The sequence below is a fragment of the Gossypium raimondii genome, chromosome 5 (assembly GCF_025698545.1).
Source record: "Gossypium raimondii isolate GPD5lz chromosome 5, ASM2569854v1, whole genome shotgun sequence".
Lineage (NCBI taxonomy): Eukaryota > Viridiplantae > Streptophyta > Magnoliopsida > Malvales > Malvaceae > Gossypium > Gossypium raimondii.
Genome location: NC_068569.1, coordinates 6,532,962 through 6,554,179, shown reverse-complemented (window position 1 = coordinate 6,554,179; position 21,218 = coordinate 6,532,962). Strand labels below are relative to the sequence as shown.

The 21,218-nt window shown below is 33.1% G+C and overlaps 1 protein-coding gene across 3 annotated transcripts; it reads right to left on the bottom strand.

Moving 5' to 3' along the window:
* Positions 1-839: 839 nt before the first annotated feature.
* LOC105768900 (uncharacterized) lies at positions 840-15,511 on the bottom strand. 3 transcript variants are annotated; one of them, XM_012589159.2, is made up of 27 exons: positions 14,842-15,511; positions 13,986-14,153; positions 13,307-13,381; positions 12,470-12,548; positions 11,807-11,871; positions 11,539-11,628; positions 11,329-11,418; positions 11,131-11,217; positions 10,797-10,880; positions 9,832-9,954; positions 9,259-9,287; positions 9,029-9,161; positions 8,510-8,549; positions 7,962-8,398; positions 6,936-7,474; positions 6,764-6,827; positions 6,538-6,640; positions 6,264-6,427; positions 5,752-5,877; positions 4,353-4,423; positions 3,314-3,376; positions 3,093-3,165; positions 2,475-2,594; positions 2,301-2,378; positions 2,144-2,194; positions 1,933-2,041; positions 840-1,170 (listed from the first exon to the last, which is right to left on the bottom strand). In XM_012589159.2, the coding sequence occupies exons 1-26, from the start codon at positions 15,085-15,087 to the stop codon at positions 1,940-1,942; spliced, it is 3,300 nt and encodes a 1,099-aa protein (XP_012444613.1). In that variant the 5' UTR covers positions 15,088-15,511; the 3' UTR covers positions 840-1,170; positions 1,933-1,939. The 3 variants fall into 3 exon arrangements, with proteins under 3 accessions (XP_012444613.1, XP_012444612.1, XP_012444616.1); XM_012589158.2 differs by lacking the exon at positions 840-1,170 and having other exon boundaries at positions 1,716-2,041; XM_012589162.2 differs by lacking the exons at positions 840-1,170; positions 13,986-14,153; positions 14,842-15,511 and having other exon boundaries at positions 1,716-2,041; positions 11,807-11,866; positions 13,307-13,370.
* Positions 15,512-21,218: the final 5,707 nt, after the last annotated feature.

Here is a 21,218-nt window from a genome sequence, read left to right as displayed (position 1 = left end):
TTACACCATTATATTCATAGCTCATATCCCAAAGAAGGAATGGTTATAAATTGACAGTAATTAAACATCAACTTCCTTTGCTACTTTCCTCTCACTCTAATTTCACGATACATACCATACATTAATACTTGATTTTGATAACACAAATCGGTATCCAAAGATATACGAATTTGGGGTTAATTTAATTTATTTATGCTGAAAATTATTATTTTTTGCAAAATAACATCCGTAGATTTTGAGCGAATTCTATAATTTTAATTTATTTGTAAATTACTGAATTGATTTTATATGAACATAGGACGAGAAAATAAGCCTTTTAGGATGGAAAGAGTGTCACCTGTCATATCAATGTATCTCTCTTTCGCTTGTCTGCATATACTACTACGGGCATAGGATACCGTTTTGGACTTGGAAAATAATTCCAGTCTTGACAAAGACATACAGTCCCCTGTCACGTTATAATTTATAACCTAATAAATAACTCAATTATATTATTCTCTATATATCTTATTGTCAATCAATCATATCTCACCACCTCATCTCTTTAATCTAATTTTTATTATTCAAGTTCTAAAAAACTATTCTTTTTCTCCACTGGTGAATGTAAAAACAGAAGAAAGAAATAATTTTAGACAAGTAAAAGGAAAGAAGAAGAAGAAATACTACATTTATAGGGGAATGTAGGGCAAAGGGTACTATTACAGAAGCACTTTCCTTCTCTCATCTTTGTTAAATGTTTTTGTTGTCTTCTTTTTTATTTTTAAATGGTAGCAAAAGATTTGAAGGATACCACAAGAATACATAAGACGGATGCGATGCAAACAATTAAAGTCCAGAAATTGAGGCAATTGGTCCCAAAAGGAAGACCCAATTTTATTCTTGTTTCCTTGTATTAGCCTTTTACTATAGATCTCCATTCTACGTACAAAATAACTAGTTAACAGTTAAAATTTTACATTAGTTTGATACAGTCAGATATGTTTTGTCTTCCATTTCTGAGGTCTGGTTTCCAGTCACAACTTCTCGCAGTAAGCTGAAATCTCTCACATTTTCTTTTGCCGGTGACCAACTTTTTTTTTTTTTGTAGAGCTGATAAAAAATCAATACAAACTCCCACCGTGAACAATATCAAACATGTTTGTCGACTCTGAATACGTTTCCCAGAGGAATCTGTTAAAAGATTATATATATAAAAAAAATGAGAAACTATAAGTTATAAATGTCCAATATGTTGCATACCAAACACAGGCTAACAGTATTTAGTTTAGGGCATTAACTATTAAGCAAGAAAAAGAAAAAGAAAAAGAAAAAAAAAATCATCCTTCAGTTTTGTTTAGTTATTCTTCTTCTCGGCAGGCGGCGATAACAAACTAGAATGAATGGTTGAGATGCAACTTGCCAGTCGTAAGCAGAGTCAATAAACATAAAAAAAAAAATACATGGATCCTATGGTGAAATGAAACTAAATATGTGTTTCTAAAGTTTTGAATTGTGACATGTGCAAATTTATCAAACATACATCTTTGTTTACTAAGATTATCTACACTTACGGTATAATACTATATTTTATTATCTCAACCAAATATATGTTGTATCTTTACACATTCTGTCATTTCATCATAAAAGAAAGTTAGCAGCAGTTAGACATTTTCAATCTGATGGCAGCACTTCAAGCCAGTGTCAGAAAGAACTTGTTATTACTTTAACACCATGTGTGACTTCAAGATTGAATTTGATATTTAAGGGCAGCACAAGTATTACAAACAGTGAAGATATACAAACCTTAATTGCACTCAATGTAATGAAATGAAAACCAAGAAACACCATGGGATATACATAATTTTGTTACAAAAAAACCAAATATATATATTTTCTTTCTTTCTTTTAATCAGTGTGAAACTTTACATTTTAATCTCAAGGTCGACTATATACCTGCTGCTCATTCGATCTTTTCCAGAACTTCCAACCTGGTTTTTCTTTTCCAACCTTTCATTGAAGCAACAAGGTTTATCAACCCCACAATCTGATTCTTGCTATATTCCTGCATCGCAAAAGTAGTTTTTATTTCCAGGTTTCTAAGACGAAGAGAAGAACTAGATTATGAAAGCAATTGATATTTTGCCGCAACCAGAAGACTTCTTACCGGATGAGCTCGTGCCCAGTGTACATATTCAGTTTCAGGTAGATAATAAGCCTGTTAAGAGAATGACTCAACTTAATACTCCATTTACTTATCAAAATGAAGGATGAATCAATTTTTGCATCAGCTTCTTAATTGACCATGTTAACTATGGAGTCACCTTGATGAAAGTTTCAACAATCTGTAACTTTGGCTTCACGTTTATGGAGACAAAGTGTTGTAGGCCATTGATTAAAACCTGAAAGGAATAAGGAAAATAGGTTACCAAATTTGATAAACATGCAAAATGACCCGACAATGCAAAGTATTTTCCTTTCATAATTCAAATTAACACCTGAAGGTCTAATGACATGAGAGCTCGTCCTTCATCAGTGCATCGCTTCACTCGTGATAGACCTTCAATAAGAGTTTCTGCAACAATTTCGAGTCCGTAGTCCAATAGGAGGTCTTGAACCTAAGTAATTGGTAAACAAAGCTTGGAGTAAATCATTTCACATTTTTTTTCTGGTAGCTGCAGTTATCCTTTTCATCAAAAAGCAAGGACATCGTAATCATGAACATGCATGCGCATCAATCTTTTCAATTCTTTATACAAGATACTGAATTCACATTTTCACTTTGTGTTTTACTAATGACAACCTCACCTGCAGCTAATTAACCTTCTATAATGGGCTTCATGTCACAAGTATCACTTGTCCAATCTGGTTAAACTGTTTTCTTCTTTCTTAACATTCATTTCATTTATTCTCTTCAATGGCAAACCTATCTGGTTTACAAATAACCCCCCCCCCAAGCTATTCTATTGACTGATCCACAGACTAACTTGCTTCAAGCATGAACGATTAATCCAATGGCAGTTCATCCAGAGTCAATGAAAAGCAATAGGCAAACAATATCACATTGATTAATTCGGTTATTTAGCAATGTTTAACAGGATGGGGGTTCGTCTTACCTCTTTCTGAATTCCTCCATGAGCAAGCCTTGTTTTGTAGTGCTTAAATTCTCCCAACAACAAATCCACATACCTATTCATTAAACAATTCATATCAAAGAACTTGTCAAATGGAGGTCAAGGATCTATTTAAGCAAAGATAATAGCAAGATTTACTGCCAAATATGAGATCACAGAAAAAGAAAAAAAATGAAACAAATTTGTAAAGAAAGAGAACAAACCCATTGTGCTCCATCCCAAGCTCTTTCAATTCCCATTTTGCATTAGCAATTCGATCAACATACCTGCCAAACATTCAGGTTTTATTATGAGAAAAGCCTAGACAACAGCTAGGAAAATTAATGGCATGCTAGTAAATATATATTTTTTGCTTTCAGCCATGCAATCACAGAAGAAAAATTAATTATTGTTAAAGATCTTCTACAAGGTTTTGATTTCTGCCATGAAAATGGAGGGAAAGAGGGAAAGGACATAAAAGGTTAGTTTAAAAAATTCTTGCCGCATAATATAACCTTAATGGGTTTGGCAAGTGAAACCAAATTCTTCCATCATATCCCAAGTCAGCCAGACACTGCAAAATTTAGTCAATAATAACTAGTTTTGATGGATTGATAGATAACCTCCAATCATCAAAATTAACAAGAATGGTTGGACAAATGTCTTTAGCCTACCTCAAAATTTTAATACCCATCAAGACATTTTTGTTTACTCTCTTTCATATTTCCCGCAACTCGGCATTTTGGACACTTCAACTGTTTTGTTACATTTTCTATTTTTCATTCAGATTTTTTTTCTTGCTTGGTTCAGTTAACATCAAAGAGTATTGTTTTTTATAAAAATATATCTATATTTCAGCATGTTGGGTGACTAGTCTACAAGGTTGAGTGAAGACAAAATAATAACCCTAGAATCAGTCCCAGCTTTCACAAGGCTATATACACAGACACATGTGCATGCATAAACATACACGTGCATATATACATATGTTCTGTTCCTTGCTTTTGGTTGCATTTGTTTCCTCAATTTTTGCATAAAGAAAAAGCAAAACCATAGATAAAATTCACAAGCATCAAAAACATTATCATTAAATCAATCATAATGATTGCATAGAAAAATCAAATCATGTTTTTTGTTTTTTCCATTAAAGTTATTTTAAGTTACTTTTAATTTATAATCCTCAACAAACAGGTTTTAGCTTTTGTGTCAATATGCAAGCAAAAATAACATTTTTTAATGAGGAACTCGATATAATGATCTTACCCATTAATGTGAAGCAGTATTCTTGCAGTTGTCCTATGTATGTGCTCTACAAGATCTGGCACAGCACCCACCTGGCAATAGCCAAGCAAGTAAACTAAATATCATATTATCAGAAAAAGTAAAATTCAAATTAATATAATAACATTTACTTGATAAAACAAAATTATGCTCATTTGGAAAACCATAATAAATTTTATAAATTACATATTAAAAAGATGTTCGAAACTAAGCAGGGAAAAGTAAAATATATATGTCTGATGGAGAGAGACGGCTTCAACTTGCAGCTGTTCTAGTACAAAGGCAGCTTAGCTTATGCTATGTAGATTATTACATGGGCTATACAGGCAGGGTTGAGCGGCAGGAGCAAGGACTTGAGAGGTATACATGCTTGTACAGAGAGTAGAGAAGTGACACATTTGGTCTATCTATTTTTTAGCTTTAATGATGAAAGTAATAGGAGGGCCTTTGACGGGGAAGAGCTACCTTCATCAAAGCTCTAATAGTTATTAGGAGTAACTGATCTTTGAATTTTGTTTCAACTGTTTGAACAAAAAAATAACCGGCTTCCTTCATGAATCGAGCCCCCTTGCTGCGTGTTTGTCATCATTTTGTACTGATTAAAGAAAATATTTGAGCTACAAATCATAAGTTACATAGAGTAACTTGACACTGCCATCATAATAATCTAGCACAAGATAGTGTCAAAGGTCTTCAAGAATCCAAGTCCTCATAATTTACAGATCCCACAACTGTTCAGAGGGCCATTTTTTCAGGCGGGAGGGGGCAACAAGGAGCCTATTTCAGAATATCAGATTTATCATTCATGATTTTTCATCACATCATACCAAATAATGATTCAATTGAATTTAGTATAAAGTAATAAAGAAACTGCTTGAATATATTATGAAGCTGTCTATATGTTCAAAAGGTTCAATGTACCAAATTAATGAAGCAACAAAACGGGAAATTATTAAATTTACTCTGACATACCTTACAGACTCACTTGGAAGATCCAGTAGAATGACCCCTGTCCTTATCTACAATATATCTCTATGTCTACAAAGCATTAACAACTTGCTTTTCTATGAAAGGTGGAACTAAAATCTTAACCACATACTACTTTGACATTTATTTAATACTATACATATACAAATAACACAAAGCAGAAACCAGGACATCCTTTGTGAAAGAAGAGAGGACAAAGTGTCTCTTATTACTGGTATTTTTTAATTTCAGGAAAATATGGATTAGAGGTGGTCCAATACTGTTATAAATAACTATTCTAGTCTTGTTCAGACATAGCACTAAACCATAAGTCAACATAAATCACACAAGTATAATTTTTTTTTTTGCATTTTCTTAACCCAATTGATAGAAAATGACTAATTGAGAACCATACCAGGTGCACAAAGAAATCTTCAACTATAGCTGTATTACTCTTTAATAGCAATGATTGGAGATTAGTTCTAGATCTATGCAATATCCGAGCTACAAGAGCTACAGTATCAGCACCTGCACATCTTTCCTGCAACATAAGTGTTATGTTATTTATGGGCACATAAACTATCAAATGCTTCATTCCCGTTTTAAAAACAAAATCCACATAAATCACCTTAGTTCGAAGAAATCAAGAAACCAATAAGCATTTAACATAGATTCTTGTTGACGAGTCAGTGCAAAGCATTTTAATGAATAATCCACATTAACAAACAAAACCTTTCATCCCTTAGTTAATATCATATTGAGAAATAAAACTACCAAAACATAAAGTGGCTGATGAGAGAACAAGAAATCTGCTAATAGTGGGCAATTTTCCCCATCAAATCTATAAGAAAAGGAACTTGTGGGAAAAACTTGTTACAGTCATCCTAAAAATCAGTAATACCTTACCCAAAGAAAGTTACTTTATACCTTTAGACCAAAGGAGGTGCCTGGTGGAGAACCAAAATTTGTATTTTGAGGAGCAGTGGGTGTCAAATCTGCATGTGCGGTTGAAGATGATAAGGATCCTGATGAAGTTTTTATCCACTCTTCACAATCTTGCGTTACTTGTGATAAGGCAGTCTTTAACCGATCTAGGAATAACAAACAAAATAGTCAAAATGCAGAAATGAGAAGTGAACTTGTAAGTGCATATTAATAGATATATAAATTTCCATCATGTATTGAATGGAAATTAACTTACAATTAAGAGAGTCCGTCGAGGTCTTTCCACTCGAATTCATGTTTTGCAGACCAAATGTTTCAAATACAAAATAGAAAAACATCTCAAATAACTGGCATATGCCCTGCAACAATGTACTGAATCAGGAAAATTAATTTAGAGGGAAAACGCGAAAAAGACAGTGTTCAGATTGTATGCCCACCGAGGAAGTAGAGCTTAGGAAAAGAAAGGTTTAACCAGCACGCACCTTAAAAAACTCAACATTTACTATTTCAAGTTTCTGCATCAATCTTGCATACTTATCCATCGACCTAATGTGTAAAAATTAGAAGCTCAATTACATTTGCTTATAAGAAAATGAAGAACATAGCTCTTGATAGAGAAATGCATTTTCTTTTCGGAACTGTATAGCACCTAACCTCAGAAGACAAAGAGATGATCCTGTTTGTGCTGTAAAATCATCATTACTGAAATGAAGAGAGTAATTTCTTGAAAGGTTGGGTTTTGAAATTCGACTAGGGAGTTGACTATCCTCATCAATAAAGTCAGCAAGTAAATCCTCGTTTTCCTCTTCCGAGATGGAATTGGCACCATTGATATGATTTTCATCACCACGAGGAGAGACATCACCATGAATATTATCAGCATTTCCCTCATATTCAACAGAGGTTGTTCCATTAAGTGGGGAGGAATTATGAGCCTCTTTGTGACTGGAGCTTACTTTTAGCAAAAATGGGTTTCCATTTCTAAGCCAAGGAGAAAATCCACTCTTCTTGGCACCTGTGTCAACTTTGTTTGCTGATTTGTCAGCGCGAAGCACCCTAGAATTAGAAGACCTACCATCAGAGGCAGCAATTAAGGGTGCTCCATCACCTACTAGCCCAGCAAAACTAATTATTTGTGCCGTCTCTGGTGGCAATCTAAGCCAGGTTTCTCTCTCCAAAACCATTTTAAGTGCCTGAAAACAAAACAAAAAGACACAGTTCCGTTTCAACTCATTAAGATTACAGGCAGAAGGTATAGAATTATGCACAGAAATACTAGTAAGAATGGTGCCACAAAATAAAATATATCTGCAACAAAAGATATGCCAACAGACAAACCAATTTTATAACATGCTACAATAAGCAAGAAAATAAAAATGCAAGTACCGGTACTTGCTCCACTAAAAACCTCTCCATATTTCCATTTTATGCAAAGTATAAAATATCAACAGTCATTACAAAAAATATTGCAAGTATGATAAAGACAACAAAACTTGCATTTTGATGTGCATAATTCTTGAAACCAAGTAGATAAGTAAGAAGCCCATGATTAGCTATAACTAAATGGTAGCGCCACCCTGTCTCCAAAGAAAGCCTACAACTTCAAAGACTAACTCCCCCAAAACCAATAAAAACAATAAAAGTAACCACGACGAAGAATAAGTCAGAAATCCAACTTACAAATACATTTTGCCGATGAAATGCAGCAAAATAATTTCCGCAGACACCCTTCAATTTCTGCCTGAACTCAAAAGCCTCAACTCCACAGAAGGCTTCCCCAGCCAAGATGAATGTGCTAAGATCTTCATAGTTTTTCAAAAATTGATGAATGCTTGTAGAAGCAGCAGCAGAAGCAGACAGCAGTACTGATACTCGGCTAGTCATAAGTTGCCAAAGATTCTTACGTCCCCTCTGAAGAGTTTGTGACACAAAAGTTATGGCTTCTTTCCTTAATTGATACCATGGAGATCCACTGCTTGATGTAGCACCATCGCCATTTCTACCATCAGAAACTGGTTTATCAGATTCTACATTTCCAGAATCCATCCTTCCAGATGTATCAGCTGAGGAAGTGGCTGTTGTAGACTCCTTTATGGAAGATGAACCTGGTATCCCATCTACAGATTCAGTGAGATCAAATAGTTAACCCATTGGGAGTTGCAAGGATTATTTTAGAAACTGAACCCAGTGTGTGCTGAAACCTCTACAGCATTCAGAAAAGATGTTACCTTTCATCAATTTGGCATTTGTTACTGGGCACTCTAAAACCTGCAACAAGACAAAAACATTTTAAAATAATAATAATAATAATAATAAGAGAGACAGAGCACCCTGCAAACAGGAAGGAAACCAGGAAAATGCAAAATGGCCATGGCATTACCAAAGAACCCAGAAAGATTTCATATAAATATGCATACATCCAGAGATTTATATACCATGCAATAGATTCAAACTGATGCCTCAAAAGAAAACCAATATAGAAAAGGAAAAACCATGTGAGTCAAAGCACAGACTTGCTTAACTCCAATTCTAGCTTAGCCCTCCCGTATTTCTTAGTCCTGGATGCTCTAGGCAGATAATGTAACTATCTTCTATTCCACATTTCCCATAGCTTGAGAAGTGGAAAAGAAAGTTCCACATATATTTCACAGCAACAAAAAGTTGGAGACAACTGTAACCATTAAGCAGCAACACTAACAACAAATATTCTACATAAACAAATGAGAAACAGTAAAATTCAAATTGACCTTATTCTCCAGCTGAAAGCCCATGATTTCATGATATGAACACATTATTTTGAACAGGACAGCTAGTGTCCTTAACAAACACTGTCTAAACTTAGATTCAGGTATCTGAAGGCATAGATCACTGTAGGTAAGTCTGGGGTCAAATAAAATATAAGTTAGTAACCATGGCAAAATAATAAAGTACTAGCACATCAATTGATAGAAAGACCACTTAAGTTTAGAACGCATACCTGCTATTTTGCATATGTACATCTTGGTCCTGCAAAAGTTATCAATCACCTAATAAGTTATCCTATCATATGAGGTAGAAAATATAAGCATCATGAGCAGCAAGAAAAGGTAAAAAGGACATACAAAGGACCTAGGATAAATTCACAATGAAACAAACTGAACTAAAGTGTGGTTTGTTCTCATTCTTCTACGGTTTCCAGTCCATACTGGTTAACCATGTGTATTTAAGTTCCCTTCTCCCTTTGATGGACTCCTAATATATCTGTGTACTCTTTTATTAGTCACAGTCCAAAACTTTTCATCCAATTCAACTAAATTTGAATTCACATTAATATAATTAACTAGAATAAGCACCCTGTGATCTCAACCTCATTTCCTATCTAGTGCATCAACATAAGTACACTGATAAATTGTATGGACAAAAGGCCTGAAATCTAGAATTTGACAGTTAACAGCACGTACATTAAAATACTTTCTTTGAGTGGGTAAAGAGTATATTATAGTTGTAAATTAAAACTCTGAGGTGCCATATGTACCCCTGAACTATCATATTCCCACAACATCAATATTACCTCATAGAGAATAATACTCTTCAAGACAGAGTGGGTTTCTGAGATAACTTCTTGCATGAAAAAACTTTGTATCTTCTCGGCAAGACCAGAGACATCTCCTATTAAAGCATAAGCATCAACCACCTGAAACATTGCGAATATATTAACCTCACTTTTCCAAAAATATAAAAATGATAGTCGTAAATCTCTAACTTGCAGTTTTTCCCTCTAAAGAATGAGACAAATGTGATTGAACTTGACAAAGCCTAGGATGTAGACCATAGAATGAGAAGAATCTTCTAATTGCAGGATAGGCCACATATGGCATGGACAGAAAATGACTAGCACAGCAAACATAATGAGAACTGTATGATATTTATTGTAGACCAAAATAATGCAATTCTCAAGCAAAACTAAATAACCTTAACCAAATGGCCAAAAAACATAACTGAATTCCATCAAAGACTATAGAGCAAACCAGTTTTTAACGCGCATACAAACAGAACAAAGAAATTGTAGTAGTCTACATACTAAGTAAGCTGTTAGAACAGAAAACAAGAAAGCATTAAACAGTTGAAAACTAAAAGGGAATGGGCAGAAGCAGTATCTTTTCTAAGCCACAACAATAGACAAACAAAGAAATCTGTGAGAGTGCTCATGCTCAAATTTATACATAAATCCAGCAGATACCCTGGTCTGCCTCCCTAGCATTCTATGCAGACAACTAAAATATAGTCATCTAATGAAAGGTGCAAACAATGATATGTCATCGATTTTGATAAAACAAACTGACGACAAATTGAACTCGATGAGGCAGCCACAGGATGTTTGGATACTTGAAACAAATAAAATGATTTATTGAAAATAAATTTATAAGTGTATCATCTATGACAAAAGTAATGCATAAATCATGTAGAAAGTTGAAATCAAAGACTTCATGCATGCACCAGGTATCAAGAACAAGGAACAGATAATAAATAACCAACAGTTAAATAGCCTTCTTCTTTAAACTCCTGACAAACTCCTAACAAGAGCGAGTCCAGCTTTTGAAGAGTTCTTCCTAGCCAAACCTGCATCAATACTTAAAATGGTGAAAAGGAAGCTTACTTCAAATTTTAATCCAAAATCAACTGTAAGAAAGTGATAAGAACGAAGAAATTTTCTATTCCAGAGCAAAAGATGCAGCATTGCAACTTAACATATAGCTTTTGTAAGTTCTTATTATAATTAACAACAGAAATTAAGAGAGGCAGGCAGAAAGAGAGAACACCTTTTGGTACAAAATACATAAGAATTACATAATAGAACTTTAATGCTCACCTCAACCCCACGGCTCATCTCTTGTATTGCTGAAAGCTCTGAGAAGCTATCTAGTAGTTGTAAATACTCGGATAGTACTTGAAATGCCTGCACAATAACTTATACTAAGTGCACTGTTTTGAGATATAATCATGATAAAGTAGAAAAAAAGAAACTGAAGGATCATAGGTAATGTAACTAATGTTACTTGGAACTCACCTTGCAGAAATTACCTTCCTCGACCAGAGACTCAAGGGATACTTGCATGTCCCGTGCATGAAGAAGCTCGGCTAGTACTGGAAGCAAGTGCTGCAATGAGAAATATGAAGATTATGAAAACATTAACTTTCTCCCAGAAAGCCAAAAGATATAAAATTATAGCCACAGTCAAAGATAAGTATTGCTAAGGTGAGTACAAGAGAGATTTACCATAAGAGCTTGTTTCTTCTTAGAATCAGTATTCACAACAAGGTCCCTAGAAACCTCATTCATTGATGATGTTAGATGCCTTCTGCCATTCTGCAAACAACACAACTCGAATGAGATGCAGGTTCAGTAGCAGCATAACAATTGTACACTCAATATCTAAAGTAATGAACAGAATCACCAGGAACTGGGAAAAAGCAGAAACAATGAGCTGACATTCTCCAGATGAGGTTCTTTAAAATATCATACATGAAACAATGCAAATGCTTACCCTGCAGATGACATTTGCAATCTTCAAGTCTTTCTCCAATTCCCTGACCAAATTCATACCCTTCACTGGCCAAAAGCAAGTATCAAAACCTCACTTAAAGAAACGAGAAAATGAATCCTGAACTTCTTTAAACCATCACCATAGTACACACAACAACAAAAACTGAAGTAAGAACTGTAAAACTTAAACACCTTCAACCCCTCCAATTTAATAATTAAAATTAAAAGGTTGTCACTTTAATTAAAGAAGAAACTAGAAGACAATCAAATTTTCTTAACCATTCTGTATAACCCCACGGAAATGTATAATATAAATATTATATATTTTGAGACAGGCACCAATAAAACCAACACTACAGCACATCATGCCAATTAATCAACTTATAACTGATCAAGCGAATAATTCCATCTTTAATGAATAATTAGTGTCATGGGACCAACTTTAGTAAATATATACATAAAATCTTGATGACTAGGGATTAGATGAAGAATTCAGATAATTGATGCTCTATATATCATAGTCAAAAACTCTATTCAAAGATGCAAAAAGACACTTTTCATTTTAATAACAGATAGAGGAGCACAACTTGTAAACCTATACAATAAAATCAGATGATGTATAAACAGAGGTTATATTGCAGAGAAATCTCATTAGATAACTTACCCATTACTTCATGATGCTCCATAACATTGCGGGATAATTGTTCTGCTACTCTATCCAGTTGAGCTAATCTAAGTGTGGCCTAAAAAGGGATCAAGATGAACGGAAAAATAGATAAACTTAATGAAAATTCCAGATAAGAACAAAGCTATCTGATTGCAATCCATTAGAAACCCGGGGGGGGCAAACAATGGAACAAAGCAAGTAACCTTTATGGATATATGACAAGATAAGAACAAAAGAAACAGCTACGCATATATGACAAGCATGGAATCTTGAACATATTTAGCTCACTGGTACAATGAACAACCCAGGATCTTTGCTCCACAATTGCTTATTCAACCTTAGGCCGCAATTCATAAAACCCAAAAACCTTTTCTTATTATCAGATGTCTTTATCATATCCCCTAATCATTACCACTATGTTCACAGAGATAATATTGAGCAAAGAACTGTTCACTGACAACAAACAAGTCACAGCAGGGAATTGGGATTATGACGCACAAGCAGTTAACCATTCATGAACAGAGTAAGAAAACATTATCATATGCGTAACTTGTAACAGGCACTTATTAAATAAGAAAACCAGAAGAAAGGATAAAAATGTTATCTCACAATTAAAACAAAACGTTGGGATATCTACATATTTATAGCGAATGGTAGCAAATGGTAGTAAGACAATATTGGAGGGATCAACGTCACCAAGAGAGGAAATAATAAAGCAGTAAAGTCCAATAGTCTACAACATAAATGACTGAGGTGCACAACCGGAAGACAAATAATTGAATTAGAAAAGTCTACTTAAAAAACTAAAATACGAAAACTAAACCAAAAAAATACCTGTTTCTCAAAATATTCTAGTTCATTTTCATCAGAAGGAATATGCTCCAAGACATGTTTTATCGGATCAAACTCCTGCCATAGATTGAAAAAGTAAGTATACAGAAACAGATTGAAAAACATAAAATAATAATAATAGTAATAAAAATAACATGCTTCAGCAGAATAAAAAAGAAAAGGCAAACACTATTCTTTCTGTTTTCCTTTTGGAACTACTCCTGTATGCTTCCAATGAACTACAGTAGTACTGCTCCTTCCCCTTTCCCGTACCCACCCCCTTTTACTTTTTCTTTCTTTCTTCCGCTTTCTGAATCTCATATTCAAAAAGAAAAAGAAAAGGCAAAGAAACGGAAGACTATAACAAAACAGTTCTTTCTCATGTCCTTGAAGTTTATATATTCACAGCATGTACTTTAGTATATGATCATTATGGATAGAAGAAAGGAAGTGGTGGAGAAGAAAGACAGCAACATATAAATATTGACAAGAATAAAGGTTAAAACAACAAAAATACCAATCAGAACCACAACTTTATGTTCGGCTTAATCATTCAGATGACGAAAAGAAGTTGAATTTGTAAATGTAACTTCACTGATTTTGCATTGCACTATAGACAATGGTTCTCAAATTATAATTTATATGTCTCTAGTACATGTAAGCATAAATATCCAAGAAACACCTCCTCATAGAATTTTTCCTCTACGTCTTCCACTATTTGACTCTGAGGTTTGCTTCCATATATTGACATCAGTTCTTCAGAACTCGATGGAAGACTATATCTCTGATCAGGTGGCAATCCTGAAAGAGCACGAGCAACAGCCGCTGCTGCTGCAGCTCGAGCTGGAACCTGTATAAGATAATAAAGAACATATGAATCAAAATTCACAAATAAACTATAGAGAAGAATACAGCTAGTCCTGACAGAAATATCAAATAACATCCTAAGTCCAAAAGTAACATACAAACCACAAAACCCAGCAAACTTTTGGCTCAAAAAACATAACAAGTCATACCCAGTTCCATCTACTGCTTTGTTGTTGTTGGGGACCATTTGGTAATTACTTTTGATATTTAACATTGCCTCCCAAAACCAAAAGACCGGGATATAAAAAGCAAACAATGTTTTATTTTAAGATTTAAAAATGAAAAACTATACACAAAAACATGATTTTACTATTATACTGAACAATTATTTAAGAATTCCGTCGCATTCTATGTTCATTGTGCATCCATTTTTATTTTACAGTAAAATCTTTTAGGGAAACAAAAGTAACAACCAAACAAAGTCTTGGTCATTCAGGATGCAACGTATCTAGCAAGTCCAGTGACAAAACTAAATTCAGTTCAAATAAAATCTAATTAAACTTAACTTCAACAAAGTAACACTAATTTATACTAGTGTCGAATTTCTCAAAACTAATCAAATGCAGTGGAATAAACCTCAATAAAGAATTCCGGCAAAAGAAATAACTCAACAAAGACTCGATAATCAAAAGATTAAAAGATTTAAGTAAGTCTTGAGCTACATTACTTACCTCGGGCCGATCAGAAGAGAGAGAAGAAGGCAAGAGACCAAGTGATCGCGCGGACCGCACGGAGCTGAGGATTTTCTCCCCAACCTTGGACAAATCCATTCCACCTCCTTGGAATAACAAAAAAGGGACCAAAAAGAAAACCCTAGAGCTGTCAAATCCACCGTCGCTTAAATCGCCAACGCCGCCATTCAACAAAAACGGATTCCCCAAAACGCTGCCGAACGGGAACAGATTCGGCTGCTGCATTTCATTTCAACTCCAGATCATAAACATACATCCCCCGTCTTCAAACGCCCTTCCTTTTTCTTTCCTTTCCACGGATCTGCTTCTCTTTTTTATCTTTTTCCAATTTCCCACCCCGGGATCGGTTGGGAAGTGAAGGGAATTTTAGGGACTGAAGTTTAGATTAGAATTGTTATACTTTTTCGTTAGGGACAAATTGCGAAATTCTGTCGGTAAATAAAATAAGAAAATACTGGCGCTGTCCGTTGATTTTTGGGCTTTCTATAGACTGATAGAGCTCCTCCTAGTCTAGCTCTAGCAGTAGTACTTGAAGGATCGGGCAGAGCGTTAATAGAAGTTTAGGCAATGGGCTAACCGATGAAGAGTTGCACTTGCAGAGGCTTGACTTAGAGCGCCAGCGTCACATTTTCCTTGCCGCATTTTTGTTCCTTTTTTTTTAATGCTTTTACAAATTTAATTTTTTAATACTTTTAATTAAACTAGTGTTTGAAAAGCAATCTAATAATTAAATTGGAACCACTTATTTGTAATTACATAATATTAACATGTATGAATAATAATTGGTAGGTCCTATCAAATTAGGTGTAATTGAAATACTTTAATTGAGAATTAGAGTAATTATATATATAATTATATTTAAATCTAATTTTAAAAATTATTTTATACAAGTTATAAAATTATATTATAAGCATGACATGTATGAATTTTGGGATAGTTGTGACCAAAACTTTTTATATTATAAATATATTTTTTGTATTTTAAAAGTTAGAATCAAAATTTTTATTTTAAATCCTATATTTTTTTAAGTTATGGTCAAAAAGTTTATTATGAAAAATTATTTAAAAGTTTTATAATATATTTATTTATAAAATTTAAGGTTAAGTATGGATATAATTTATTTGTGTCAATGCTATATATTGTAAAAATAATATACTTATTTATAAAAATTATTCTAGTTTTTGTTATTAAAAGTAATGAAAATTTTAATATTATTTAAAATAAGTGTTATGAAAGTTTAGAACAATTTATTTTATAAATTTTAAATATTATAAATATTATTTTATTTTGACTTAATTTACATATTATAAAAATGATATAAGATATCATAAGTTTTTGTAAATTAAGTTTATATAAGATTTTATAATTAAAGTTACAAACTATTTAAATTGTGAACCTATAACACCCCCTACCTATATTCGTCACCGGAATATGGTAGAGGCATTACCGGATTTTTCAGAATTAATTTTCCCGTTATTACGAGTTAAATACTATTCTTTTATTGAAACATATTATGACGTCCCATTGATGGGCCTCCGAAGCCCAAAACATACACCAATTTGCTTTAATAAGCTTGGATCTGAATTACCAGTCTAAGCTAAATTCAGACCCTAATTCGGATTACCCGTCCGGGCTAAATCCATTTTACACATATTTTTCAGGAGGGCTATATCAAGATAGGATTACCCGTCCAGGCTAAATCTTTTTACCGTCAATTCCTTTTTAAAGATCCATCGAATTTTCCTTTCATTCAACATGGATTTCTTCCCCTTTTTATCAAATATATTAACGTCTCATCAAATTTCATATAATGAGCATTTAAATCATATTCACATCAATAACATACTTTTCAAGCATTTAAGAATATAATTCGGGTTACACGAACTTGCCTTGATACTTGTTCGTATATAAAAATCTACTAATCCCGAACTTTTTCCTTTCCTCGATCTAGCTTCGTATTTGAATTTTCTGGATTTAAATAAATAAATTTAATTATCAATTTAATACATTTCATGTTCATATGTAACATTATCTATAATTCCACTATTATTTATAGTTCATTCAAAGTTGTCTACTTGAGTCGTAGTTACTAAATTATTTATATCTCAAGCTATAGAATTTCAAATTAAAAACCGCTTGGTGTCTCTAAAACTAGACTCAAATACCTTTCTACCATAAAATTTTCAGAATTTTTGGTTCAGCCAATAAGTACAGTAAAATCTTCAAACTTACCCTTGTTCTACTGTCTGACAGCTTTGACCTTTCTTTGCTAAAAATTAATTATCTCTTAGTACGAAATTTGGATGATATTTCCGTTTTTTTCTATTGAAAATAAACTCATTAATAATTTAAACATGTAAATTTTAACCCCTAATTATTTTTCTCAAATTTTTAATGATTTTCCAAATTCAAAACAGGGGAACCCGAAGTCATTCTGACATTGTCTCACAAAATTTATTATATCTCATGATTTACAATTTCATTACTTACATCGTTTTTTCTACGAGAAACTAGACTCAATAAGATTTAATTTATAGTTTTTTCATCCTATAATTCAATTTCCACAATTTATGGTGATTTTTCAAAGTTAGTCTACTGCTGCTGTCTAAAACTATTTTAGTGCAAGATGTTTACTACCATTTTTCCCCTAAACTTTTAATAAATGATAATTTCGTTCCTGCTCAATTAACCTCTCAATTGAGCTGATTTTTCTCAATTAACACTTTATTCTATCACTTTAAATTACTTTATAACCTTTGGGAATCAAAATTTCAGCACTAGACTTTAATTTCAATTTTTTCACAATTAGGTCTTAAAAATCAATTTTTATTGAAATTACCTAATAAAATCATCTCATAAACAAATTAAAGCTTCAATTTCATATTATTTCATCATAAACTTACCGCATTCAACCATGGTGACTTTCAATTTCATCCATGAAATCAAAAACTAATGAATTTAATAGTAGAACTTAGTTGTAAAAGTCTTAAAAACACAAAAATTACAAGAAAAAGGCAATGATTAACTCACTTGGTGCAAAATTTATGAAATACCAGCTTAAAGAACCCCTCCTATGGCATTTTGGCTGATGAGAATGAAGAGAAATCATAAGAAATCTAGATATTTCTACATTAGTCCTAATTTTATTTAGTTAATTATGCAATATTCCAATTTTGCCCTTAAATCATCCATTTTCTTGCTGATTTCATGTCCTTGCCGTCCAGCACAAATAAATTTTCGGTCTAATTCCCTTTTAAATCCTTTCTCATTAGATACTTAAGCTATTTAATCATCCCAGCCACTTTTACACCTTTTCCAATTTAGTCCTTTTCATTTAATTGACTACCCAAACATTAAAATTTTCTAACGAAATTTTAATACCACATTACTAACATTTCATAAATATTTATAAAAATATTTCCGACTCGGTTTTACGAGATCGAGATCTCAATACCTTGTTTTTACCCAATTTCTTCAATAATTTCTTTTTCTAACTAACTACTAAATCGATAAAATTTCTATCGATATTTTCATACGATTTTCCTATCATATCAATATTCATGCAAAAATATTAAAATAAATTTCTCTTTAAATCAGATTTGTGGTTACGAAACCACTGTTCCGATAACCTTGAATTTAAGCCATTACAGAGCCTGAACAATATTATAAGGTTGATGCTAATTATGTAAATACAATATGTTTTCTTATACTAGTATGATAACATTTGAGAGAATGGTACCGGACACAAGCATCATAGACAATTCGCGAACTCTTTAATTTGACACATTCAATACTTCGAAATGTAATTGAGAAGACATTTGTTGATCTAAAAAATATTTTTCATATTAACAACATCACCTTAGTATAACATAAAATAAAAAAAATGGATCATATTATCATATTGCATATTTTATACTTTGGCTTATAAAAAAAATGAGAGTAAGCTTAAAACTGGTGCTCTGGTGCAGCAACTGATGGGTTTGCTTAGAATTGCAGAAAGAGGCCAAGATATTTAGGGATGACGACTTGACAGTCAAGGCAGTTTGTTATTATTCTATACAAATAGTTTAGTTTTGATCTGCAAATTTTATGTTGGTTGATTAAGCGCTTATGCTTGTTCCAATTACTAACTTTAATTATGACTTTCTATAGATATTTTTCCTTTGAATGCTATTAAAGTCAATATCTAATGCATGGATTGACAACAATCAATATAGGTTTTTGGGGTTTAAACACTTCCCTTCTTAGAAGGAAGCTTCTATGCTCCATGGTGACAAAAGACAGACTCAAACCTTCCACCAGAATTTGCAACATTTTTTGATTAATACCAGAATTACAAATATGGGAGCTATTATCAAACCTACTTGCCTTCCACCAACTCAAAAGTGGTAGGGGTGGGCAGGCCGGTAATACCAGAGTTCACCCATCATCTTTGTCTTTGCATTGCTGGTGATATACTTGCCAAGTTTAGGCAAAAAAGACGATATGTAGTGAAATTAAACAAATTTAGGCATGCATGGGGCGACTTGTTAACTAACTGCGATAATTGTTTGTGTTTGTCCAGACAATTAGGTGTCAATCCCTCACAAGGAAGTTGCTCGTTCGTAATCCAAGGTGATAAGATTTCTTGAACTCGTATTGGTACCAGGGCTTAGCCTATATAGCAAGTATCGTTCAGTTTTTATTGTCAGAACACCAGGCAAAAAAAAAAAAATCATATGGCTTTGTCCCAGCATCCCAAACAACAGTTATGTTCATGATAAATTTTTAGTGTTGTTAAGTTGCTTCAAAACCAACTCTATTCGAAGCGTGTGGAATCAGCACTCCAAATAGCAATACCATTTGCAATGCGATTTTGGTTTACAAACAGAGAATCAGCATTCCAAAGTGTAATGTTATTCAATCGGATAGAATTTCAGCAGCACTTTCCCAATTCTAGTCATAAACAATTATTAGTAATAGATAGTAATCATTTTGAAAAAAAAAAAAAAGAATTTTTACCGTTGGAGTGAAATCTGAATCCAATTTTACTATCATCCTGGACTTATCTTAAACTAACTGTTCCATTCCAATTTGAAAGTACTTTATGAACCTTTTTTTTCCTTACACGAGTCTAAAACTGAAGACTTGACAGATATCATTCAGACTCGTTGGCCGGTAATCATCAAGCTTCCATATGCAAGGATCAGGCAATCTACGAGGATTCACTAATTTTGTTGGCAATGTCAAATCTGAATAGGTAGACGTGACAAAGATTATCAACCTGGCCTGCATCATTGGGCAATTTAAGGTGTGTGTGTGTGTGCGTGCGCTTATCCATGGTGAAAGTGGAAAGACAAAGACCTTGGTGGCACCAGTTCCATAACAGTTAGAAATGGGAAAAGTGGGTAGGCCTCATCTGTTTGCATAGATTTAATTGCCTCTTGATTTGGACCATTTCCCATATTGTGCTTTTGCTTCAAAATCATGACCATTTTTACTGTTCTTATCAGCATTCCCCATTTAGGTCCACTCAAATCACACATGAAAGATGGATTCTTCAGTCAAAACTGAAATAAGTAGCTACCCATTATTATTATTTTGTTTTTCTTTCAAGGTCAGCTCGTTTTAGAAATTAGAAGTAGAAAATGATGATAAAAGATGGCCTTTTCAGGGATGAAATTTGCGGGACAAAAAAAAGAAAAAGAAAAAGAAAGATAATTCATTTCAAGGCCAAGAGTATCTTTATAAATGTTTTATGGTGGTATAACTCATATGCGAATGATATCTAAAGTTATATACATGCATGGTTAGATTTCAGAAGTCCATGTTAGCATTTGAATGATTTTATATTAACACCAGTGGTGCAGGGAGGGGATAGGCTGGATATCGACCCTCTTCTCTTCTGATTTATTTTTAAAACTTTGATATATATTTTTTATACTCAAAAGAAATAAAATATTTTATTCTGATTCTTTGTTATTCCAACTTCACTCGTATTAACACTACTATATATTAAGTTTGTTTGTTTGCATACATACATACAAACAAATATTAAATTACTCAATTCTATAATGCATAAATTAAATTGCACTATAAATAGATGAAACGTCAGAGAAAATAAGAAACTATAAACCAGAATATAGGTACATATAATATGATTATATATGCGCATGTATGTTTCCACTTTACATAATCCTTATATGATCAGATAAAAGAGTGCATGTGTTTTTCTTATGGATTTCAAGGTGGGGTTTGCGGATTTTGATTAGTTAATTATAAAGAGACAATCAGCTAATCCATGTGGTATTTCTTTGAAGTAGTGTTTTAGCATAAACATATCCCCGCATAAACATCCACAATCATTAATGCTTGGA

Excerpts from the sequence above, each read along its gene's own strand:
- LOC105768900 (XM_012589159.2), bottom strand. The coding sequence starts at position 15,087 with ATGCAGCAGCCGAATCTGTTCCCGTTCGGCAGCGTTTTGGGGAATCCG. Across the intron at positions 8,399-8,509 it reads AAATGCCAAATTGATGAAAG|ATGGGATACCAGGTTCATCT; the intron begins GTAACATCTTTT and ends CTGAATCTGTAG. Across the intron at positions 6,828-6,935 it reads TCATCTCTTTGTCTTCTGAG|GTCGATGGATAAGTATGCAA; the intron begins GTTAGGTGCTAT and ends TTTACACATTAG.